Source organism: Parambassis ranga, chromosome 8, assembly GCF_900634625.1.
Source record: "Parambassis ranga chromosome 8, fParRan2.1, whole genome shotgun sequence".
NCBI classification, from domain to species: Eukaryota; Metazoa; Chordata; class Actinopteri; family Ambassidae; genus Parambassis; species Parambassis ranga.
Genome location: NC_041029.1, coordinates 8,569,456 through 8,592,671, shown reverse-complemented (window position 1 = coordinate 8,592,671; position 23,216 = coordinate 8,569,456). Strand labels below are relative to the sequence as shown.

Below are 23,216 nucleotides of genomic sequence, written 5' to 3'. Positions count from 1 at the left end.
GATTCAGCAGCCATTTAATGAAAGAAAAGCAAAAGAACCGAACTTTTAAGTCACAAGAGTGAAATATTCAGGTTCCATGTGGAGCACAAATTTTGGATTAAAAATTTCCAATTTCAAAAAAATGTGACTCTTAGAAAATCTTCACAGAAGGGGGGGGGGGGGGGGGGAGTCACACATCTCTCTATAATAAATCACAACCCTTTCAGAAATAGTGAGATGTATGTATGCTAAATAACCAAACTCTTCCCCATGCAGCTCTCCATGCATCTAAGTAAAAGCTGGATTTACTTTGAAAGTCGAATTAAAACTCCTCCCTTGGCTCCAGACATTTTGCAGCTCCCAATTCCCATTCACCTCCTACTGCACTATAGGACGGCATTTGATTTATAATTCTAGGGTAAACCAGTTTGGGCATGTTTACACACACACACAGGGAGAGAGAGAGAGAGAGAGAGAGAGGGGCAGGGTGTGCGTGCACTGGTGCGTAAATGTAGACCAACAGCAGCGCCTCGCTTCTTACAGACAACTTCTAATACACTGTTATCTATTTTTTTCCACCTCCGCGAGTTATCGAGTGAAGCCTGGAGGCATATGACCAAAGCAGAGGAGAGGGTGGGGGAGAGATGCCGATTGATAATTAACTGAAGTACCTGAATCAGTGACGTGGGCTAGAGAGAGAGAGAGAAGGGAAGGGAGAGAGTGAGAGAGATGGAAGGAGGCGGGCCGGAGAGGAGGGAGAGAGGTCTTGGCTCTTGTCTTGCTGAGGCTCTTTGATTCAGTGGCAGTGGCAGAGACTACCGTGTTACTGGCCACTGTTAAGCTGGTAAGTCCTCCTCCTCCTCCTCATCATCATCATCTTGTCTCTTTTATATTTCATTAGATCTGAAGTGGGAAAGTTTTAGAATAAGGTGCATAGACAAAACGCTCCACAGCAGTTTGAACCCGTGCAACTCAGGACACTGAATGTGGGTCTGTTTACCAGTTCAGTAGCCACATGTTGTATTTTATGTGTTATTGATAAGAGTGGATTTGAACTCTGATCGGTCCTATTCAGCCAAATGGAAACTTGGGCGCTGTCCGTGGTGCTGAAAGTGTCCGCAGGCTCAGAATCACTCCGCTTCTTCTCTTTGTGATTATTCATAAAGTTTCTTAAGGCTTATTTTTCCAATGTAAAGTAATGTTTTACCGACCAAGTCCCTTTTTTTTCTCCACAGCGCAACTACGAGCCTCAGTCACAGGATCCACAGACAGACTCCCTCGGATGATTTCTGTCAAAGAAGATACTGGCAAGAGCGAACTTTTATAAGATCACCGGCTCTGTATCGGATCGGCGCAAAGTCTCAAGATGCACTGTGTGTCCGGTGAACGCAAAAGCTGCCAGTCAATGATCGTCGGTGAAAGCTTGGCACAAACAGGAGTACCTGCTATGAAGAAACCTGCAAGAAGTTCCACTCGGTAAGAAGTGGACGAGTGGTAATCAGAGAACAGAACTGTAAGAGAGTGGAGGCCAGCAAGTAAACACCAGCGCGTCCTCAAATGATGGGGATAAAGCACCTTCTGCTTCTTTTGATTTACTTAGACCCGCTGAATGTCCTGTGCGCAGCCACCACCAACAAAAAGAGCAAAATCCCGCCGCGGAGGAACCCAAAGTTGAAGGAGGTCAACGGCAGCACCACTGCACTCCCCGTGGCCGCGGCCGTCCCGGGGAAGATTACGCAGGTCCAGCCTCCAATGGTCCAGCACGACACCTGCATGGGCTACTACGACGTGAGCGGGCAGTACGACAAAGAGTTTGCCTGCAACAACACGGACCACCGGTTCTGCTGCGGCAGCTGCTTCCTGCGCTTCTGCTGCGCGGACCGGGGGAAGCGGCTGGAGCAGAAGAGCTGCACCAACTACAACACCCCGGACTGGATCAAAACACAGCCTCCCTCACCGGCACCGACAGGTGACACGTACGACCCCGAGCTGGACCAGACCAACACCACGGTGTACATCACATGCGGGGTCGTTGCGCTCATCATTGCCATTGGGATTTCTGCTAAAGTTGCCTATGATAAAGCCACCAAGCCCCCTCAGGAAATGAATGTGCACAGGTAAGACCTTTTCAGTCTGGGTGATGAGAGAGTAGGAAAAAGACATTTAACTAGATTTCACACAGTAGGGTCAGTTTTTGTCCCCAAGTCCCGTTTAAACACAGCCACTGATTGAAATCTGTTATTAACTGGGCCCATTGCCAAATTTTAAGCCAACAATGGGACTTTTTGTACTGTCAATTTCCTCTAGCAGCATTAAAAATGATGCACCTTTGGCTCCTGTCACTGCAAATCAACCACACTGCCTCAATATCCTTAGATCGGTCCATCTCATGACCCTTTAACACATGTCATCACTCTGCTCCCCTTCTAAAAACCATTGAGCTGCTACACATCCCATTCTGTGTCAACCCCTGTTGGAGGGGGGAGTAGCTGGTATTTTATGTATGTTGAACCTCAGGGGGGTATAAAGCAAATGCCACTGAGTGATCATTCTGATGGGAGTGGTTTCTTCTTCTGCAATGACAGCATATTTAAATCCCTCCAGGCACAAGTCACTGAATTGTGCGACAACATAAAAAAAACACATCCTGTGGCCATTTCAGTCAGCAGCTCAACACACTGCTGTACTGGAGGAGAAAACCCAAGACAGACAATAAAAACAAATGTTTCTTGCCATCAAACAAATTTTATTTGGTGACATCATCATTTCTCAACTGAGCCCCACCCACTTCAAGTCACTGGGCAGAGCACAGCTCTGTTCCTCAACTGTTCAGTTCCTCTGCGTTTTTTACCATCTTTGCTGGTGTGGCCCAAAAAAACTGCTTTCTGTTTTACAACAACTACAACATCACCAAGCACAACAAACTATAAGTCTAACATCTGAGAATTTAACCCACTGTGACCAGATATAATCTCAGTGGTGCATGGTCATTTTTTTGAGCTAAATGTGTTTATGTCAGAATGTGCCCTCGTCTGGTTATGTAAGTAAGTCTTGTATGTAGAATTTTAAAATCTACAGTTAAGGATGGAACTCATTGTCATGATGACCAAGGAAACAGGAAAAGCTTCACACAAACTCCAGCCTCCAGTGTGAAAGTCAATATTAGTCATGGACATGTTGTCCTTTTAGGGTGTATTTTAGAGACAAATGATATTCCTCCAGAACCCCATAACATGGTTGATAGATGATCCTTTATCTTAAAATACACCAGTCTGCACTGCCCTATGTCTCTGAGGCATGCTGGGAAACCCTCCTCCTTCACTGCAGCAGGCAATGAACGTATAAAAGGTATTAAAGGATGTTTAATAGAGGTTAGGTTTGACTAAAATTGCATGTTTTCCACCCACCAGTGAAGAAAAAAAATTATAGCCACTTAGTCACTGCTCTTATTCAAAAGGCGCTTGAGTCACCTCCTGTTATCCAGAGTCCAATTTGGACAGAGCAGAGGAGGACACCTCAGCCGGAGCCCTGAAAGTTGACTTAATGATAATTGAGCATTGTTATGCCTCGGTCATGAAACTTTGGTGCCTGCTGCTTTGAAAATGTCACAGGGGATTACTCAGCTTTCGTTGTCAGACAAACACAGTGACTAGTGCTTGATAGAAAATATCCAAGTCTGTGCACTGACAGCACCAAGGAGCTCGTACAGTGGATGGCTTATACATTTAAGCTTCAGTGATGGAAAAATTGGCACAGGCTGCTTTTAATATCCATATGAGGCAGACAAAAAGAACAACAAACATCAAAATGCAGTGATTTTCCCCATCTCTGCTCTGAGAAATGAAGAGACGGAGATGTCTTGTGTCCTAGCCATGGGGCGTACTTTCAGTGGATCTGCTTAATGCCACCACTTCAATCTGAGTGCTGGCATGAGAGTTTAGAGAGAGGGCAATTAAACGAGGAGGCAGGGCTTTCTGGCTGCTCAGTGGCGTTTTCCTTCTTTTTATGATTTGTTTATTTTCAACGACCATTTGGCACATAGAACAGTCATAATGATGTCTACTGGAATAGACCTCAGAGGCTGGCAGCAGACGTTCACGCTGACAGCCGTGACCAAGAAGAAGTGCTGGAACATGGGATTAGCTTTATATTTGGCAAGGGTCCGCTTGTGAAAAGCGGGAGTGTCTCTGTTAATTTCAGGTGCTTCTCTAAAGTGATTTAGAGTTCTACCTCTGTGACTGAGGGAGCAAATATGAGCAGAATGCTGAGCTGTTGGCAGACCTTTGCTGTTTGGTCTGTGACCTTCACAGAAACACAAGAAATGTGAGTGAGAGCTAAAGCCAGTGATTTGAACAGGTTGTATTGATCACCCTGTGCAGAGCAAACTGAGGTGCAATTTATGCCAGTGAGGTGGTGAAAATAATGCTCTGCTGTCTGACTGCAGGATTGCAGTGTAGAAATGCCAATGATACCACATGTGAGGTTAAACATGTGGCAACACTGACAAGAGACATGCATATGCATGTATTAAAGAATAAAGCTTTATTATGTTGTCATAATTACAACAAAATGAATATTTGTTGTTTAGTCTGGGATTATATTACCTTATGGATAATCTGGAGCTGCAATATGGATGCAAGTTGTTTTTTTATGGTGATCAATACATATACAATACAATACAATACAATACAATACAATACAATACAATGGATTTAACTTCTCTTCTCCAGCTGCATCTCTGCTTGTGGATGTTGGCCAATACGACCGTATGTATAAATGTAATGTCCCCTAACTCTAACCCTGTCCAAAAATAAGTCCATATGTGTCGTTTTCCAGAAACATAACCATGAGTCATATCTGGCAGGTGTATTATCGACCTCGATCGTTGAAAATAACAGACTTGGATAAACTGGTAACACTTGGTCTTCTGCAGCTGAGGTGTTCCTCATAGTTAGATTCTTGCTCCATTGCAGTTTTTGCGACTATAACAGAGCCATGCCGTCTTCTGCATTTGGATGATATTAAATGGCCTCACTCAAAAATATATTAATATATATATACATATAAAAACTTATTAAGTTCTTAATTGAGAAAATCTTTATGCATATTGAATACATTTCTTCTTGTCTTGTCAGTCAAAATGCTTCTTTTGTAAACTTTTTTTAAATCCTCTTCTTGTTTTTACTTTGAATACCCAACATTATAAATGCATTTGAATCAGGTCTATGAAGATAAAGTTCAGCATCAGAAGTTCTTCTCTTCTTTGATAATTTATCTTTTTCAATTAAAATATATGTTGAAAGTCTTCCTGCTACCTATAGCTTCTGCTGCACTCTACAAGGCACTCAACTGGGACAATGCAAAATCAGGTCGCCACTGTCTGCGAAAAAGAAACAGCTAAAGTGTGTGTGCTCATCCTGGAAGGGAAATGCTATTAATATACTGTATATCTCCCAAAGTCACAGAGTTATGGAAAAGTGGACTGTGTGGTAGCTGTAGGTTGACATTGACACAGTTAAATTGCCCTTTCATTTCCTTTAAGAAATCGCAGTGCTGGCACTCCATCTCACAGACCAGAGCTGTGACTGTGTCGGAAAAATGATACTTTTATTTCACAGACTCAAAGGAGAGGTTTAAGCGCAAAATAAACGGGGCTTGAGCTTAAATCCAACACATATAATTGTGTGTATCTTGTGCACCGCCTTATTGAAAATCATAGTCCCTGATGACTGTGGGTGTAATTAGGATTTCCTCTCTGGCCTGCTCCAAAGCTCAGTGATTCATAGTGGAGCTGTAGCTAAACAAATTAGTGAGACCTATAGGGGGATGGCAATGAAAAAAAATGTTGGTAATTGGAAAAGGAAACATTTTAACAGATTTTTTGTGTGTGATTCCTTTCCAGAGCCCTGGCAGACATTCTGAGGCAACAGGGACCAGTTCCAATATCTCAGTATGAACATGAAAACATTGCAGCGATTGATGGGTCTCCCAAAGATGAGACGCCGGTCAGAACCTCAAAGAATCATTACACACCTGTTCACGCGATTTCATCAAACCACGGTAGGTGACGATGCTTTTCTTTTATGGTGATCAATACTTCATACTGGGAAATGTGTGAAGGCTAAATAAACTGACTTTATGTTTAGCTTTCACAGTGTGTCCATGCACAAAATCCAACTTTATATTGTTATGATGGAGGGAGCTTTAAGTGCATCCTTTGATTGACGTCCACTGAAATAGATGCGTTTCCCTCAATCCTTCTCATGAGGAAACATATAAGGAACTATACAGTGAATTAATGCAAGGCTCCGTCTGAGGACTCCCATAAGCCTACTCAACACGCGTTCAAAATTGAGATGCAAATTATCGTCTTCTGCAGGCGACGCAAGCTTTTTGTCCAAAGATAATTGTGGTGTGCAAATGCTGCTCCTCCTACTTTTATCCATTCGGTCTCCAGATTCCTGCTCCAGGGATCAGCTCGTTTGCTAAGTGCCCTAGTATGGTGTCCCAGATTCAACAGTGGTAATGTGTTACTCACCCTGCCGGCTACATCAGCACCCACCACCCAACATGGAGTGGATGTGTCAGAAGAAAGCTGATGCAGACCATAGTGGACTGCAGGATATGAACAGATTGTCTTACTCTTCTGCTGCAGAGTGACTTCATTTATATTGGCGTGTGTGTGACTAAGAGAGCACTGCCCCAGACATCAGGAGAAGCTACAATAGAACATGTGTGTTATCATTAATCACTATTATAAAACCATTTTCATTTGTTCCCTGTTAAAGAGGGGTCCTGTAAACTTATCTGAAGATTTACTGCACCAGAGAATAAAGCAAACAAAACTTTGACGAGGAGTACACTTTTAAATGTCAGCATCAGCTGTAGCTGTCAAGGTTGCTAGGTGACGGAAGCAGTGTGCGTGTGTCGTGAGCAGTCCTCCCGCTTCAGGAAAACACAAAATGAAGGCGCTCTGCGGTGGCCACATGAATAACGTGCATGTCAGATCTGTTGCTCACAGCAGAATTTGTCACCATGGTGGCTGCCAGGTGTGCACGTTTTCACAACATAGGCAAATTTGACACAGCTTTTAAAGGATTCACCACTTGAAATAAAACAACTTAATACAGTTTAGAAAATCCTGCTATCCAGATGGTTAGCTTTAATATATGTTTGTCTGCAATTAGCATGCAGTATTAGCATAACAGCATAGCACGGCATGGGGCAAGACCCATTTTTCTAGAGATAAATTTGATTCACAAATCCAGCAACATACAAAAAAATGACTGTATGCAGACGATGTCTCTGTATTCACAATCAAATCTCCTCTTTAGATGGCCCTCTTAGATGAGGGCAGTTATAGCAAGTACTTCTTTAGCAGGGTTACAGCAACAGATCAACATTTTTTTTGTGAGATGTAATGGCATAACAAAGCCATATATAATTGATGTTGTTCTATAATGTGCAGCTTGCTCCCTCTTCTCATTACTTTTTTCATTTGTCCTGATATATTCTGACTAAATGTGGCCCCTCAAAGGATTACATATAAACCTCAAACTCAAAATGGTCAGAATGAAAATAGAAAAACATGCTAAAAGGAGACTGAGGATGTGCAGAGTCTAGATTTGAGCCCTAAACATCCACAGATAAGGTACTATATCTTGTCTGATGGAGTTTGTCTTGTGGTGAGGATGGTACTCCTCTAGAACTGTCCCAGAGTAATGAGCTCAGCCTTTTTTTTGTTCTGCTCTCTTCTATCATTTTGTCCTCCAAAGTTTTGCTGTGAAAACGGGCGACAAATGTCTCCCACACTTTGCAGACGGGGAATGAAATGATCTCTGTTGGACGTTCGCAGCAGCTGGGTTCATCTTAGCGTAGACCAGAGCGACTTTGGCGTGAAGTCTGCACAGGATGATGTCATGTTGCTGATGTCTGGAAGTCTCAGCTTGCATTCAGAGGAACGATGAGAGTCTGTTTGTAACTGATACTGCAATTTGACATTGAGAATTCACACTACAAGGCCAACAGTATATGGATCTGTGTTTACTTATGTTGGAAATCTGCATCTGTAGGCAGCACTAGCATAGCTAGAAGGTAAAAGTGGAAATAAGGGGAAGCTGCTTCTGTGGTTGTACATATTATACCTGTTTGTTTTTGTTTCTTGGCGTGACTCATTGCTTTTTCATAATTAATGATTTTGGACACAGCCAATGTCATTGCATGCTAAAATAGCTGTCACTAAAAAAGGCTTTTCCTGCTGTACACACCTTTAGTAATGCCAATGGATTTTAACTGGATTTACATTATGGCATTAACTCTGAGCCTACAATGACAGAACATGTGTGCTCAGTGCCACTAATTTGATGACTGTCTACTTTTCCCTGAAGGCTAATTCAAACATTACTCTACAAATCGTACATTTATTAAGGTTCGTTTTTTAGCTAAGGAGCATTTCCAGAAATAAGAGGCTATATGTTCACATTGCCCCAAGGGAGCAATTTATATCACAGTCAGCATCTTCAGCTGTACGGTGTCGTCCTTGGAGCATGTGGAGGTTATGAATCATCAGCACCCCCCCCCCACCCCCACCCGGAGACAAAACACAGAAATACTGTATCATACAGATACAGCACTGCACTGTTATAGTCACAAGGAAATGTGCAAGTACCTCTCTTTGAGTTTTACTGATTTCTTCTGAGGTCCCAAACTAACAGTCGTGGTCAGAGTGCGTCAGTAATCAGTTTTTAGTCGTCCTCGGGGTTTGATAAGGAGAAACAAATGAGCTGTGTTGCTGAGGCTTGAGTGCTAAGCTTCGGTGTGATGAAGACCAGGCCGAAGAGTCCCAGGTGTTTCTTCTCATTATGATAATTTGAAATGCTGTTCGATCTCAGCTCTCCCAGGCCCAAAGGTCTGAGTGATGTTATTGACTTTGAAGTGGTTCCTTGGAGAAAGAGGCATTTAACTGTTCGCTGGTTAATGTAGAGTGGGACTAACAGAGAGAAACAGAGAGGAGGAGAAGCTGTTTGATGAACCACCTCTACAGATTTTGGATGTTTTTGTTCCTTTTTCTCAGTCAGTTGATGTTACATTCTTTAATTTCCTTTTAAGACTGGCCTGTGATTGACAGCACAATTGAACACTGCCCACGGTGCTAGCAGGCACCTTGTCTTGCTCCTTTTGTGTTGGTACTGCACTCTCAATTACAGCAGTGGCTCAGAGCAGAGTTAACAGTGATGCGGTGCAAATTGCATCACAGAACTTTCAACACAGGGGAAATCCAATGGAGTGTGTACCTGAGGTTCACAGCATTACATTCTTACACCATCCTCCGTATGAAATCATAATTATCTTCTTACCAAGAAGCCAGAAGCACTGCAATTTTACTGTCCAATTAAATTTAATATTTAAGTTACTCTGGAGAAAGAGAAGAAAAAATCTGCCTATTCTCTCCTTCAACAGTGGATATTGAGATTTAGATCACCTATTGAGGGCTGGGAATCCAGTCCAGATCCTCACACACTTTATATTTTGTTCAATAGTTTGGGTCAGACCTGGCTCACAGTCTGAACTAGCTCTTAATACATTTCACTTCTCTTCTCAGGACATTATGGGAAAGAAAACCTGCGCAGCGGAGGCCAAGACATGCACAACTTCATCTCATCTGGGTTTGTGACACTCGGACGTGGCCACTTGAAAGGTAGTTCATCCTCATTAAGTGTTTTTCACTTGAAGGAATAAGGATCTCACATAGCTACAGTGTCATGCTGTCCTCTTCATGCTGCCAAATGACTGTACAGTAAAAAGAAGAATCAAAGAGTCAAAGAATGTGACTTTTGTTTCAGACATTTAAATTCATAATGGCTTGAAGTGACACTTTTCTTATCTATGATTAAATCCACACTTCCAATGACAAAGTAACACTTCCACACTCTGTGGGCAGCCAGTGTGAATGCAGCATGGCACAGTAGTAGCTTTTCCTGCTATTGTTCTAATAGATCAGCAGTGTTGGATTAAGAATGAGCCATAAACAAGAGGCTCGTTGTTGTGTGTTTACAGCGCAGCACTCCATCGACGAGTCGGGGCAGATGTCCTGGCAGGGGGATCTGGACATCCCCATGTCCTACGGTACGTTGTCCAAATGTTCTGTTTCCAAGCCTTACAACCTGCTTTCTGCCTGCACCTGATAAGAAGAGTCGCTCACAGTTCACACTTCACACACACACACACACACAGGAATCAGTCAAGTGCCCTTGGCCGATAATCACAGCACAGTGTAAAAGCAGCAGAGTCGTAATTCTTTATTTATTTGTGTTAGAAAGGTGCTTCTGTGAGCCAAAATATTCCACTGATGGCTGTTCAACAGCAGGTTTGAGTGAGTGCATTAGTCGGCTTTGTTTGTGTGGCTTCTGTGTAGAGGTGAGGTGTCAGGCAGTGACAGGGCTGCCCTTAAATGTGTCAGTGCAGGCTGCAGATAAACACGCTGTGCCTGCCTGTAAGGTAAGTGAAGCATTTTAATCTCCTGCTGCAGTTTCAGGATACGATGGATCATCAAACCTGGGTTTGATTATGATGTCTGTGAGTTGTTCAAGCCGAGATCTGTTGGAGTGCTGAATGCTTTGCAGAAACCTAAAATGCGTATCTACAAACATGAGAGCATGACTTGGGGCTGTTTAATTTAAGTGTCAGTAATTCGGCGTTTTCAATCTCCACCATTTTCTTGAGTAGAAACTGATGCCACTTGCATCATTCGGTGTTTCGGTGAGCATCATAGCATCATGCTGGAAAATTAGTAAACATACATTAGCTCATTTCTGTTACTGTGATTGCCGCAGGGTCAAACTGGGGATGAATGCAGATTGACAGGAGCCAGCTGTTGATGGGTTTTGTTGTCTGGTCTGAAGGGGATCAAGTGAGGGATGATCTAGATGAGTGAATGTTTTGCAGATGAAATGGCAGAAAACATTAGACTTCCTTATTCAGGGTGAGTAACCTGCTACTTAAAAAAAGGAATGAAATGAAAGCAGAACTGAGCTTTCAAATCAATGTTTTTGTTTCCGGAAAGTAATTAAAAAGACCCAAATTATACATCTAAAATTGTGACATTTAAGCAAACACACACTCTGAAATTTGACAAAACACCCAGAAGCAAATGCTGAGCAGCAGCTCTGAAAGTAGCCGTCAGCCTTCGTGAGCTAAATGAATCCCTTCAACCAATATTTCAGATGTCGTCTGAGGCGGCGACCCCCCTCCTGACTGTACCTGTCACCCTCTCGCTGCTCCTATTAGGTGACGTGCCTTAGTGGCCTGATGGCGGTCTCTGTCACTTCAAAGTGAAGGTCCTGTCAGCCTCCGTCGTTCATGTCTTAGTTTAACAGCTGGCTGTTGGTAGGCTCTCCCTCACACACCTCCTGTTAGGAGGAAGCAGACTGACAGATGTGCAGTGTGTCACCGCTGACTGCATCCTGCCCTCGTTCCACAAACACCTCCTCATGTTTTTTAGTAGATATCATCTGTTCCACCCACACATGTGGTTCATACTTCCGCCGATGATGTCCGTTTAAACAAGATTGGTGCTAAAAACACAAACACTAAACTTTTCACTGTATTTTAATTTTCTTTTAATGCCAGTTTTCCTTTCCTTTCCTTTCCTTTCCTTTCCTTTCCTTTCCTTTCCTTTCCTTTCCTTTCCTTTCCTTTCCTTTCCTTTCCTTTCCTTTCCTTTCCTTTCCTCCCATCCTCCCTCAATCCCTCCCTTCCTTCCTTCCTCTCTTACCATCTCCCCAGTTTTTTTTCTTCGTTTTTTCTTCTTTTCCCTTCAAATGATCTGTAAAAATTGTTCCAATCTGTATAAAGGTTATACGTTTTACTACAATCTTCTTCCCAAATTCATAAAAAATATCGTTTTCTGTTCAGGAACATCTGGGCTACTTTTATCTAACTTAAAAAGCAACTTTACAACCCTTCTTGTAAAATCCGGCCCTGACTATGAACTCAGGCTCAGCTGTGTGTGTGTGTGTGTGCTGTACATCTGTTTGTGTATGCAGGAGCATCATAGTGAACAGTACAAACAGTACAGATTCAAAAGTACATCAGTTTTAACTGAGAGATCCGAGTAATGTCATTAATATTCATGCACCTGTTATATAACAGCAGCAACTTTGTGTGGATCCACAGAGGACATTGCTGTTCTACCTGCTGCATGTAGTAAAATGTGTGTGAGGGTATCGGCGAGGCAATAGGCTGGATTTATATCTGATATCAGAGAGTGATGAGTGAGAGTGGGGATGCTGGCTGGCCCGGTCTGGGCATCTTTATTCTCTGTGATGGATTGTAGTGATGGAGCTCTGGAGCTCTCTGGGTTCTACGTGATGGATGGCAAACAGCTGTCTCACATTTTTGAGATGACATGGGATTCCTGACCCTGAATGTTAAAATGGTGTGCACTGATGATGCTTTAGAAGCAAAAAATCTGGACAACTTTCTTATGGGAGGTTAAAGAATGCCGTTGTTCAGCCAACATCTCCCAGACGCCTTGTGTACCAACACCTCCCTCGCCCTGTGGGCTTATTCATCTCTCTCCTTGCTTTCTCTGCCTGTGGCATCCACTGATGTGCATCCTGCTTAATTACTTTTTCATGAGTTGCTCCCTGTTTTGGTCCCGAGGGAATTGCTTCAACCCCCCCACCTTCATCCCAATCTACTTAAGGTGACCTTGTCTTATTGGGAGGCACTGCTGCAGTGCTCCCCCACCTCCTTTTGTTGAATCTCCTCCTGGCCAACAGTGTGTCTGTGCATCGGCATGTTGTGTAGGTGAGTGTGAGTGCAAATGGAGGGGTGTTAAAGAGTGCCAAGTAGGTATTGCTTGCCATTACTCAGTCCTGATGCGTCTGCTCTCAGCGGCTGTGAACTTGAGCAGACAGTAACTTTGAACATGAGAATCATTGATCCTTTAAAGTGACATCATCGGCATGCTGTACACTGCTGTTTACTAAACTCACTATGATGCTTTATATTGATTGGAAGATGGAACAGTGGCGAGTCAAGCTCTCTAAATCGAGATTAGTTCACTGCTCCTGCTGAAGCTTGTAACTTAGTCTGTGAAGAAATGAAAAAATGTTGGGTCTCTAGATACAGCCGGCCTTCCGTTAAAGTCCTGGACTGTTCTTTTTAAAGTTAGCCAGTAGCTGCCCCTAAAATATGACCTTGTAGAGCTGTAGGACTTGTATTAGTAGGGCATTCTCTTTGGTAGTCCTGCTGCCCAAATCCACTGAGGTAAAGTCTCCACAGGTGGTCAAATAGAGAGAGGGGAAGGCAAAAAATAAATAAATAAAGATAGCCGTTCTACCTCTCTCCTAGCTGGCCAAATTTATACAGCACAGCAAAAATACCAAAGGAAATGGCAGATCTGACGTGGGAAACAGTCTTGTGAGATGATCAGAGCATTCAGATGGCTCAGGCTCAAAGACAGAAAGAAGGCAGCATTGAAAGCTTTACCCCTTGCAGCTTCCTGTCACCGAGCTGCAAATGTTTCATCCTGCTGGTTTGTGTTAGGCTCACTACAACCCACGCTGGGCCAGATATGAACCTGGACACACACACACAAATCTTGTAAAGCTGGGCATCTGGACCAAAGGACATCAGTCACAAGTCTAACTACAAGTCTGCATACTGAAATATTCATCAAGTTGCCAGGGTCATGCAGGATAGGAGGCATTTGTGCTGTGCGGATTTAAGGAACAGGTGGTAACAAGGTTAAATGGGATAGTTTTGCATTTTCTGCTTCTGCATGTTTATATATTCTGTACTGTAATTGGAGCATTTGCATATTGTTGTTGGGTTACCGTGGAATTATATTTTCATAAAGATTTTTCTCTCAGAAAACACCAGCTCCTAATAACTTTATTCTAACATACAGCTAAGAAACAGCTGGGACCTACAGTGTTGGTCATGATGATGGGGTGATGTGTCATTGTGGCTGATTAGACTGAAGTGCAGTACAATGGCCCCTCACACTTAGTCCTGGTCAAGGATAGGAGGTCATATTGTGATGGCTTGAAAAAGCATGAGAAACCATGTGGCCATGTCTGAAATCACAGGTCCTTATTCACTATAGGAGACAAAGTCATGGGATCATTGGCTTAATATATTTGATTTATTTGATTTTATTGGTGCCTGTCATTATTTGCATAAACGTTTAGCACAATGCACATAAAGCTAATGTTGCAGCTGTCGGGTGTACACTGCTTTCATTTCGATTTGTGGTCCACTATAGGGTTTATTGATTCTCACTACAGGCTATGCATTAGATTATACAGTGAGTGAAGAGTAATTTCAGACACAGGCAACATCTCTGTTAGGCGCAGAGACAAATGAGTGCAGATCAGTAGAATTGTAGCCTGCAGAGGCTGGCTAAACAGACAGCATACCGTCTGCAGTATGTGTTGATGTGTAGTGTAGACCAAAACCTACGACTAGTGAAGTGCATTGTACATTTTTTATTGTTTTACACCTGATTATTCAAACAAATGGTAGGATGTATTGGCTTGGAGCTTGTGTGTCACCATAGACACTCATGTAGAAATACCTTGACAGCCTCTGTTTTGGTTGTCACACATATTTCACAGTGACAAACATTAATATTTAGAGGTGGAAGGTGACCTCTGGAAAGAGATTGGAGCCCATAATAGTTTGCCCTCATCCTCATCAAAGCATATCTGCTGTTTAGAGTAGTGATACAACTTGGAGGCTCTACAGCCACCAGACTCAAAGTAATTTAAAGAGTTAATTCTGCTATGTGACCCTTTTGTTCTGTAAAAATCTATTAAACTCAGCAATTTTCAGCCACCAGTGAAACTGTGTCTGGTCTTTATCAGGTCATTTGAATCCAGCACAGCGTTCGCCGAAGTGGTAATTTCCGCTTCTTCCCCAATGAGCGTGATTCAGCGCAGCAGGGACACGGTTCTCTCACTGCGCGCAGATCTGCGACTGCCAAACGCACAATATGAATTGATTCGTCTCCTTATCTCGCCTGTCCATTAAATAGGGGACTAATGAACCTGATTAGGTTGGTGAGATGAAACTCACACTCTGAGAATCCCACATGGCCTTCCGACCACATTGCCAAGCCTGAATGCTGAGATTCATTGTTCCCATCCTGACACACACACACACAGATAGCCTCTTAACACCTCGTCTGATCCGGCCTCTTCTTATGCATTATGTAGTACATGCTTGTACACAGAGATCACGTCAGAAGAGCTCACCGGATATAAGGTCAACCTGAGCTATCTCACCACTCACTCCAGACATTCTTTATCTCAAATTGGAAATATATACTGAACTTTTTTCCTTTTTCATATCAAGTGTATCACATATACCTGTATATATTTGTGTCAGGCTATATTCCTCTGAATTCATCGTCAGGTGTAGATATATATTCTTAATTCATTCTGGGCTGCACTGGAAGATGAAAGCTGGAGTTAGTGGCTTCATATGGTCCATGCTGGCATACAGTGTGTGAATGCTTGGCGTGTGTCCTGTTCATGCGGATGTGTAACATCAATTCCCAGCTTTAGAAGGAACAAAAGGAAGGTCACACATGTACACATTGTAGACTTAGGTCTGAGAAAGGTGGTGACAAGAGGAGGGAAGAGCTGGTACAATCATTAGTAAGACTGTGTAGATCCTTAGCATCTTCACCACAGACAACTTTGTGTATTTTAGTGATTTTTACCATCTGTGTTCATGCTGTACACGAGGCATCGGTGCACCTGCTCCGCCACAGCTCAGACAGCGATCCAGGCTCCGCTTTCACATATCTTCCCCTGCAAAGGCCGCGGGGCTGTGCCACCGTGAAATGCTATTCGCGGCATAACAAAGTTGTGAATTGAATGCTGCGCCAATGAGAACGCACTATACGACATGTAAAATCCTGTTAGGATGCAGATTAGCGTTATCTGCGCTGCACCTGTCAATATCTATTATGAGCGGAGGGTAAGGACAGGGCAGAGCTGGACATGGAAATGCTTCTGTCAGCACAGTGTCCAACACCAAATACCAATACTTTAAAAAGAGGACAGCTTGAATTGGTATGCAAAGAATTAGCTCTGATACAGTAGGAAGGCCAGCCCGAGGCAGCGGCACTTTTATCATGCGGGGAAGTATTCTCCCTTTACAATGAGGAGGGGTTGCATTGAAACCAGAAAGCTGCCAGAACGACGGAATAATTAAAGAAAAAAAAAGCTGACAACCAAGGATGAGCAAAGAGTTGTGAAGGACAGCGTCTCATTTGGAAAACAAATGCAGCTAGTTGCACTTGTTTATTGCACAACTAAAGGACACACACACAACTTCAGAAATCTCCAGTTATATGAATGAATCAGACCCAGAACCAGTCTTCTTATTGAGCCTGTCGGCCATGTTTTCGATGGGATGTCTCACATAGGTCAGATGGAACAGATACGCTGCTATTTTAATCAATCCAACTGTGAACACAGGCTGAAATGAGCCATGATTTACATGCCTGGCATAACTTTATCTTGTGACCCATAATTCCATACAGTGCCTGAACGCCTCCTGTAAACACATGCAGAGCTGAAGAAGTTCTAGTACTGCACTTTGATCTTCATGCCACTTTGACAGTCATTGTTGACACTATCATGTCAGGCACAGTAGATGGACACCTTGTGCAGCTTAAGCATGCTCCTGGTATGCCTTATTTTTGAAGATGTGAAGTCTTAATGCTACACTCTACTAGATCTGCTGCTGATGGTTTTTGCATTGCTGATTAGTTTCTCATCAGTATATTCTGAAGTTTTATGCAAAAATTAGTGAAATGCATCCTGAAAATCTCTCTATTTCCAGACTAATAATTCCAAACTTCCCATCATTGGCTAGTTGTTGCAGCTTTAGAGTTTAGAATGAGTATTTGGATGTAGTTTGTGCGTCTGCCGGCTTCTTGTTTCAACATAAAAGCCTTCACAAATGCTAAATATAGCAGCAAATAATGCCATCAAACACACATGATTTCACTATAGAGTGACTTGTTGATGTTTTTGTTTTCTCAAGGGGCAAAGTGTAACTTGTGTGCATCACAATGACCTCATCTGAAGTGCTCACACATCTGCAATCAGAATCCACTCATACACATTCCACAAAGGACTTTGTAAAGGAACAATGAGCTTGTCAGAAAGACAATGCAAACAAATCAGTGACCAGTTGAGTAGAGACGTGACTTACATCACTCTACATCACACCTCCCACTCTTCCACGCTCCTCTCTGCACAGCACCGGTGCTGCCTGAGTGCCAAATTGCGAGCAATGGCGAGCTTTCACTGCCGGCACAAATGGATGGTAATTGTATGCAAAACTGCACCAGAAATTACAACGCATCTGCAGGTTGACGACACCGGCGGAGTCTTCTCCTCTAAATGCTTCATTAGTCAGTGGCTCTGAATGTTTCTGTGAATGGGAGAAGCTGAGCCACCCACAGACTTCCTGTGACCCCTTTGGGCAGACCTGCAATCGCTTGAATGATGCATCCCACTCACACCAGGCTTCATTCATAAATCTAGCTCTTTAAAAAGCACAGATGTTGAAGGAGCCTGAGTAGAAAAAAAAGCAGCAACAAGCTGTGATGGTAAGATCAGGGATTGCAAGGTGTAGGTGTACACATGTGGGTACCACTGATTAGTATCATCCCTTGTGGGTTGTCCTGACAGGGTGAGGAACGCTGAGAATGGAAAAACCAAAAGGGAGTAAGGTGCAATCTTGTATTCTATAGGGGGCCTTTTTGCACATAATGTGCAACATCTATCAGGGATGATTCAACAAGCTGTGTGGCCACTTTTCCTCCTGCTCATTAGAGTCAACGCCAGCTGGGTGCCTGCAGGAATACGTGATAGTTCATTATAATATTTACGCATGTTGCTTTAATTCATCATAGGCTGTAATGTTGTTTGCGGCATCCTACCAGAATCAGGTTTTTGGGCTGATATTCAGACAGGCATAGCTGTAGTCCAGACTGTAGCTCCATGGCATTGAACAGGATAAGGAATATAGGAGATGGATGGAAGGATGATAGACAGCGGAAAGTCTGAGGTCATATCTGCTTTTTTTTTTAAACCAGCTGTAAGGATATGCTAAGCAGAAGTGAAACCAGGTCACCCTTGAAACAAAGTCAGTCTCAAGTCCAAGGAAGGCAGTATGGATGTGTGACTCATGCATTAGATTTCTGACAGTATTGATAGATGTTTTTTAATCATAGTAATTCAGTAGCTTGCCCAAACACCTGCAGATGATAACTTTCATACTCCTTATGATTCCTAATGAAGCCATTTCTTTGATAATACCCCGGCATATATATATAAAACAGTAAACTGAGGGTGGAATATCGAGCTTTGTGCTGTGCTGCTGTTCCAGTTGATGTGTTTGAGACTGTTTAAAATGTTTATGTGCAGCTGAACCTGGCTTCAGGTCATGTCTTACTGTTTTATTCATTGGAGATGACTTATCTGCAGATGGTGGATTAGTTGGAACTGTGATGCGTTTTCTGGTAAAATCCAAAATTTCTGTTGAATGAGATGGAAAGTAGATGTCTTTACAGAGCAGTAATGATGCATGCATCTCATCTCCGCTTATCATTGTGATATGAGCTTTAATATGCTGCTGTGCCGTGGCCCTATCAGATCTGATGTGTCTGCGGGCGATTGGAGCCTTCATGGGTGGAGGGGATGGAGAAAAGGAGGGGCTGAGAGGGGCTGAGTGACTGCAGCTCCGGGTGCATCATATTCTTCCCATTTTTCTGCAGTTCCAGACAACAGGCCCCAGCGAAATGACTGTGGGTGCCGCCAACTGTGAAATTAATTGAACTTGTGATCCGAAGGGTAGAGACCAGCATCCGGCCCGAGGAGGCAAGTGTGCATCCGTGCTTACATTAGCCCATGACAAAGGAACAGCCAAGCCCAGAGGCGCTGAAAGGATCTGTGGTCAGTTTCCCCGACAAGATGTCTCCGGACGTGGCTGAGCTTTACTTGACTTGTGTGACATTGCAGCTGATTGTGTGAGACATGCCGTCGTGCTGTTGGCTCTGGTTAGAGGCATTATTTGGGAGAGAAACCGGGTTTGTTCACAGATCCATCATGTCAAGCTGATGAGAAGTCTGTAGATAAGGATAGCATGTTTCAGGACAGATTTTCTGACCCAGTTTGCAGAGATCTAAAGCTGGTTTAAAGGCACAGTCCAGTTGGTTAAAATATGCATCTGATTTTTATAGTGTTGGCCATCTTTTCTCTCTATCATAATTCTAATGGTCACGTTTGCTGGGAAGAAAGGCATAAACATTGCAACTAACCAACAAATAAACAATAATAAATCAAAAGAGAAGCAGCATTGTAACGTGTATGACTGCATCCATCTGGAGGCTGCACAGTGACACAGTGCTGCTTCACACCAAGAGGCTACAAATGTGTTGGCTGACTGAACCCTGTGTGCAGTGTCTACATGACTCCATGTGCTGTATAAAATAATCTGATGGGAATTTACTTTCAAAACAGATGTAGTGTACTAACCTACATCACATTTTCTAAGATCATCCTTCCTAGACATGCAATCTCTCAGTCACACCCACTGTAACTGGCTGTATGCTCTCACTCAAGGTCTCTCTTAAAATCATTCACACTTGTGTCACTTTTTGTTGGTACAACACAATGACCAGACTGTCTGAAAGCATGCAGATTTTCCCTCTTGTACACTTTGCCTCATGCTACCTCTCTCTCTCTAAGGAAGATAGCTTTTTGTAGCAAGCACATCTATTTGGATCAAGATGATATATCCCATAGATAAAGCTCATGGTAACACAACATATGGACGTATTGCCTGATGTTATCTGAGGACCAATGCAGCTGCAAAAGTCTGGTTAGAGACTCCAGTTTGAGTCTCTAACCAGATCTTGTTTTCACTCATATGAGTGAAGATAAAGATTCATAATATTAAACACACAAGGAAAATGGCTGACTATAGTGGTTGCCCCACACCCCTAGAATGAAATATGCATGCATGTTTCCAATGTGAAATATAGAACTCATTATGTTATATTTTCCTGGTGAAGATGGGCTGTTCGATGGTTGAAGATTGATTTCTCTTGATTTCTCTTTTTATTCAACAGAGGTCAAATGGACTAACAGGCAATTTATATTTTTTAGAAGTAGTTCTTCAGTTGTTTACTCTTCTCTCATGTGCTGGTTGTGTTAATGTTTGTGGCGTTTCCTCCATGTAAAGACTGGCCTTTCAGTGATTTGTTTCTGGTGGCCTGAGGTCACAGCTGTGTGCATGTAATCTCACTAATGAGCACCAACACAGGTGGAGGTAATTCATCTCATTTAACTTGACTGCAGTCAAAAAGTAACAAATACATGTTGTTTTCATGAAAGCTGCACAATTAACTATTGAAGTCAGATGTGATTTGAAGTGTAAAAATAAATCAATAAAATCACGACAAGCGGCCAGGTTAGGCAACATCTGCCTCCATGTTCCACGCTGCTGTAATGTATGAGTCCTAATCAGTAGGGAGTAAATAAATCAATTACATTTGTGAACAGGCTGGAGGCTCTCAGCCTGGAGAGAGTCAGAGAGAGAGAGAGAGTAGGCCATCTCCATCAGAGTTCTGCTTTAAGCACTTTGTGTCCCTGAAGTTTCTCAGCGCTGTGGTCCCCGGCCCCGTGGATACAATGCAATCTGTGCTGCCCCACATTAGATAAGTATCCTCCAACTCTCATCCAGGTCACATTGCACTGCAGAGTGCAGCAGGGCTTCCAAGATTCAGGTGGGGGGGTGGGGATAAATAAATACTGCGGTACGTGACAAGCAGCCTGTTGGTTTCAAGTCAGATGAATCACACAGAACAGCAGCTACAAGTTTTAAAGACATTTATATATATATATATATATATATATATATATATATATATATATATATATATATATATATATATATATATATATATATATATATAATTTTCCATTTTAGGTCTGATGTGATGAAGGCTCGCCTGTGATGGCTGCCACAGAGATCTGTCTATATATCTGTAAAAATGTCGCAGAAGACCAATTTATTGGAATTATTAATGGTGTTTTCACCATTCTGAGAATCGTAACAAGCAAAGAGTTAATATTGTGAGTGAAATATTCATATTATATGCAGATTTCCATTTTGTATAGAAAAAATGCAACAAAAATAATTTTTGACATTCATACAAGTCAAAGTGTAGTGATACTTAATAAGAAGTGGTTAAGTATGTCATTCAAATAGCACAACCTTAAAAAAAATATTTTTTGTTTTTTTTTTTTTAAAGCCTTCTTGGTTACAAAGTGCTATGGCTGCCTGCTCAGCTTAATCAATTAAACGTGTAAGCTTTTAAGCCCATTCTCTTGATATGTGCGATATGCATAATAATGACCTCATTACTGGAGGCGTCAGCATTGTGTTCAGGAGACTGGATGCAAAACACACTTTTATCATTTGTAATTTATCCTTCAGAGGGGCTGAGGAGGAAAAAAGAGACACAAATACTGAGAGGAGACTGTGAGGCTGCGACAGAGAAACCAGACACTGTGTGAAACTGAAACCTCTCTGACTCATTCCAAGCTTGAGCACACACATCCAGCCATAGTAAGTGGCATCTGTAGTCTACTATCTGCCCATCACTGGTAGCACAAAAGACTTGATGAATACAACATGCCTTTTGGTACCTTTTCAAAAACAAATACAACAAAACAAGTCCTGAAATAAAAAAAAGAAAAAAAGAAAAATGACCGTGACAGAACAGAGCAGACTTTGGACGTGTTCTGTGCTGACTCCATTTTCGAGATCTGTCAAGGTTTTAGTGCGAGGGCTAAAGGACAACCTGCTTGTCTTTTTTTTTATTTCATAATTGGCTCTGGGGCCTGAGCAGTGTCTTGAACATGGTAGTACCTGATGTGTTTTCTGAGCAGAAATGTCTGTAAAAACTCTAAAAGAAATAAAATACACATGGTTTGACTGTTTATGCAGCATTAGCTTACATTTCTTTTTTATACTGAGATATATTAATGAGGGGAGCTTTTAACTGGAAGGCAATTTAATGATAACTTGTTCATGTCTGGTGGCTGAATGTCAAATAGGTGTGTGTGTGTGTGTGTGTGTGTGTGTCTGAAATCCCCTTTAAAAAGCAGACGAATTGAAACTAATCTATATCGGACCCATTTAAAAATCAGACGGCTGCACATATATGGGTTAAAGTGTGCACATTTTAATAAGAATGAAGGGCTTCTGCACTCATTTTGATGCATTTACCTTGAAAATGCTATTTTTTTATAGCATTTTTTAAGGTTGGTGCCATGTGTATACATTTCCATTCGAACATCCAGTGTGATGTGGGATATTTATTTTGACACTTTAATTTTGTGGCAGTGTATACAGCAGGTTTTATACAGCAGTTTTTGTTGCTCTGGTTCCACCTTATCTCCTGTTTCCATTCCAGCTTTTCTAAGCAGCCCCTTTCACTAATGAGGCCCCGCGCAGATGCTTGAGATTAGTCTCATTTAGTTCAGAACTCCTGTGTCACCGCAAACTTATTTATACAGCCTTTAGATAATTATATGTCTTTTAACTGTTTTAACTTTTCAGACCTTTAGAAACATCTCACAGATCAATATCAGAGCCGTGTTCTTTTTCAACACAGAGGACATGTTTTTAGGGGCCTCCCTGGGGGCTGAGGCTTCATTCTCACCTCAGTGGCCTTGTGGTTTACAGTTGGGGTGGGTGGCAGCAGCACAGTGCGGAGACGTTAACAGGTGCCTTTAAAGCTCGCCGTGTTTTCCCACCGAGAGCTGCCTGCAATAACTTCCTCCAGAGGGTCTTCACCTCAGCACAGACCTTTAATCAACAAGAGATTGAGCCAATGATCAGTTTGACAGCATGTTAGCCACCATAATAATCTGTTGTTTGCTCAGCACTGTGGATCTTTGTGTGAGCCTAGAAAATATAAACTCCACAGTTAATCTTTATTATGTTATTGTATTTGTTAATTTAATTAAATTAAATTTTTCAGGCATGTTATATGTGGAAATAAATTTGATTTCCTCAAACACTTGAGAGCTAAAAATATAGATATGCAGGTTTTATTTCTTTGAATGTAACCTCTAACCTTAAATAATCTTGCACATTTCCTGTTTCCTGAACTTCAATCAAGAAAATTACCC

The 23,216-nt window shown here is 42.3% G+C and overlaps 1 protein-coding gene across 4 annotated transcripts in view; it reads left to right on the top strand.

Moving 5' to 3' along the window:
- Positions 1 to 1,536: 1,536 nt before the first annotated feature.
- LOC114440228 (shisa family member 6) overlaps positions 1,537 to 23,216 on the top strand; it is a 45,614-nt gene continuing 23,934 nt past the window's right edge. For 2 of the 4 annotated variants that reach the window (XM_028412556.1, XM_028412555.1), the window contains exons 1-4: positions 1,537 to 2,096; positions 5,882 to 6,039; positions 9,581 to 9,676; positions 10,036 to 10,104. In XM_028412556.1, the coding sequence (XP_028268357.1) occupies positions 1,537 to 2,096; positions 5,882 to 6,039; positions 9,581 to 9,676; positions 10,036 to 10,104 (883 nt within the window). The remainder of the gene's footprint in view (positions 2,097 to 5,881; positions 6,040 to 9,580; positions 9,677 to 10,035; positions 10,105 to 23,216) is intronic. The other 2 variants (XM_028412557.1, XM_028412558.1) reach the window with 2 other exon arrangements.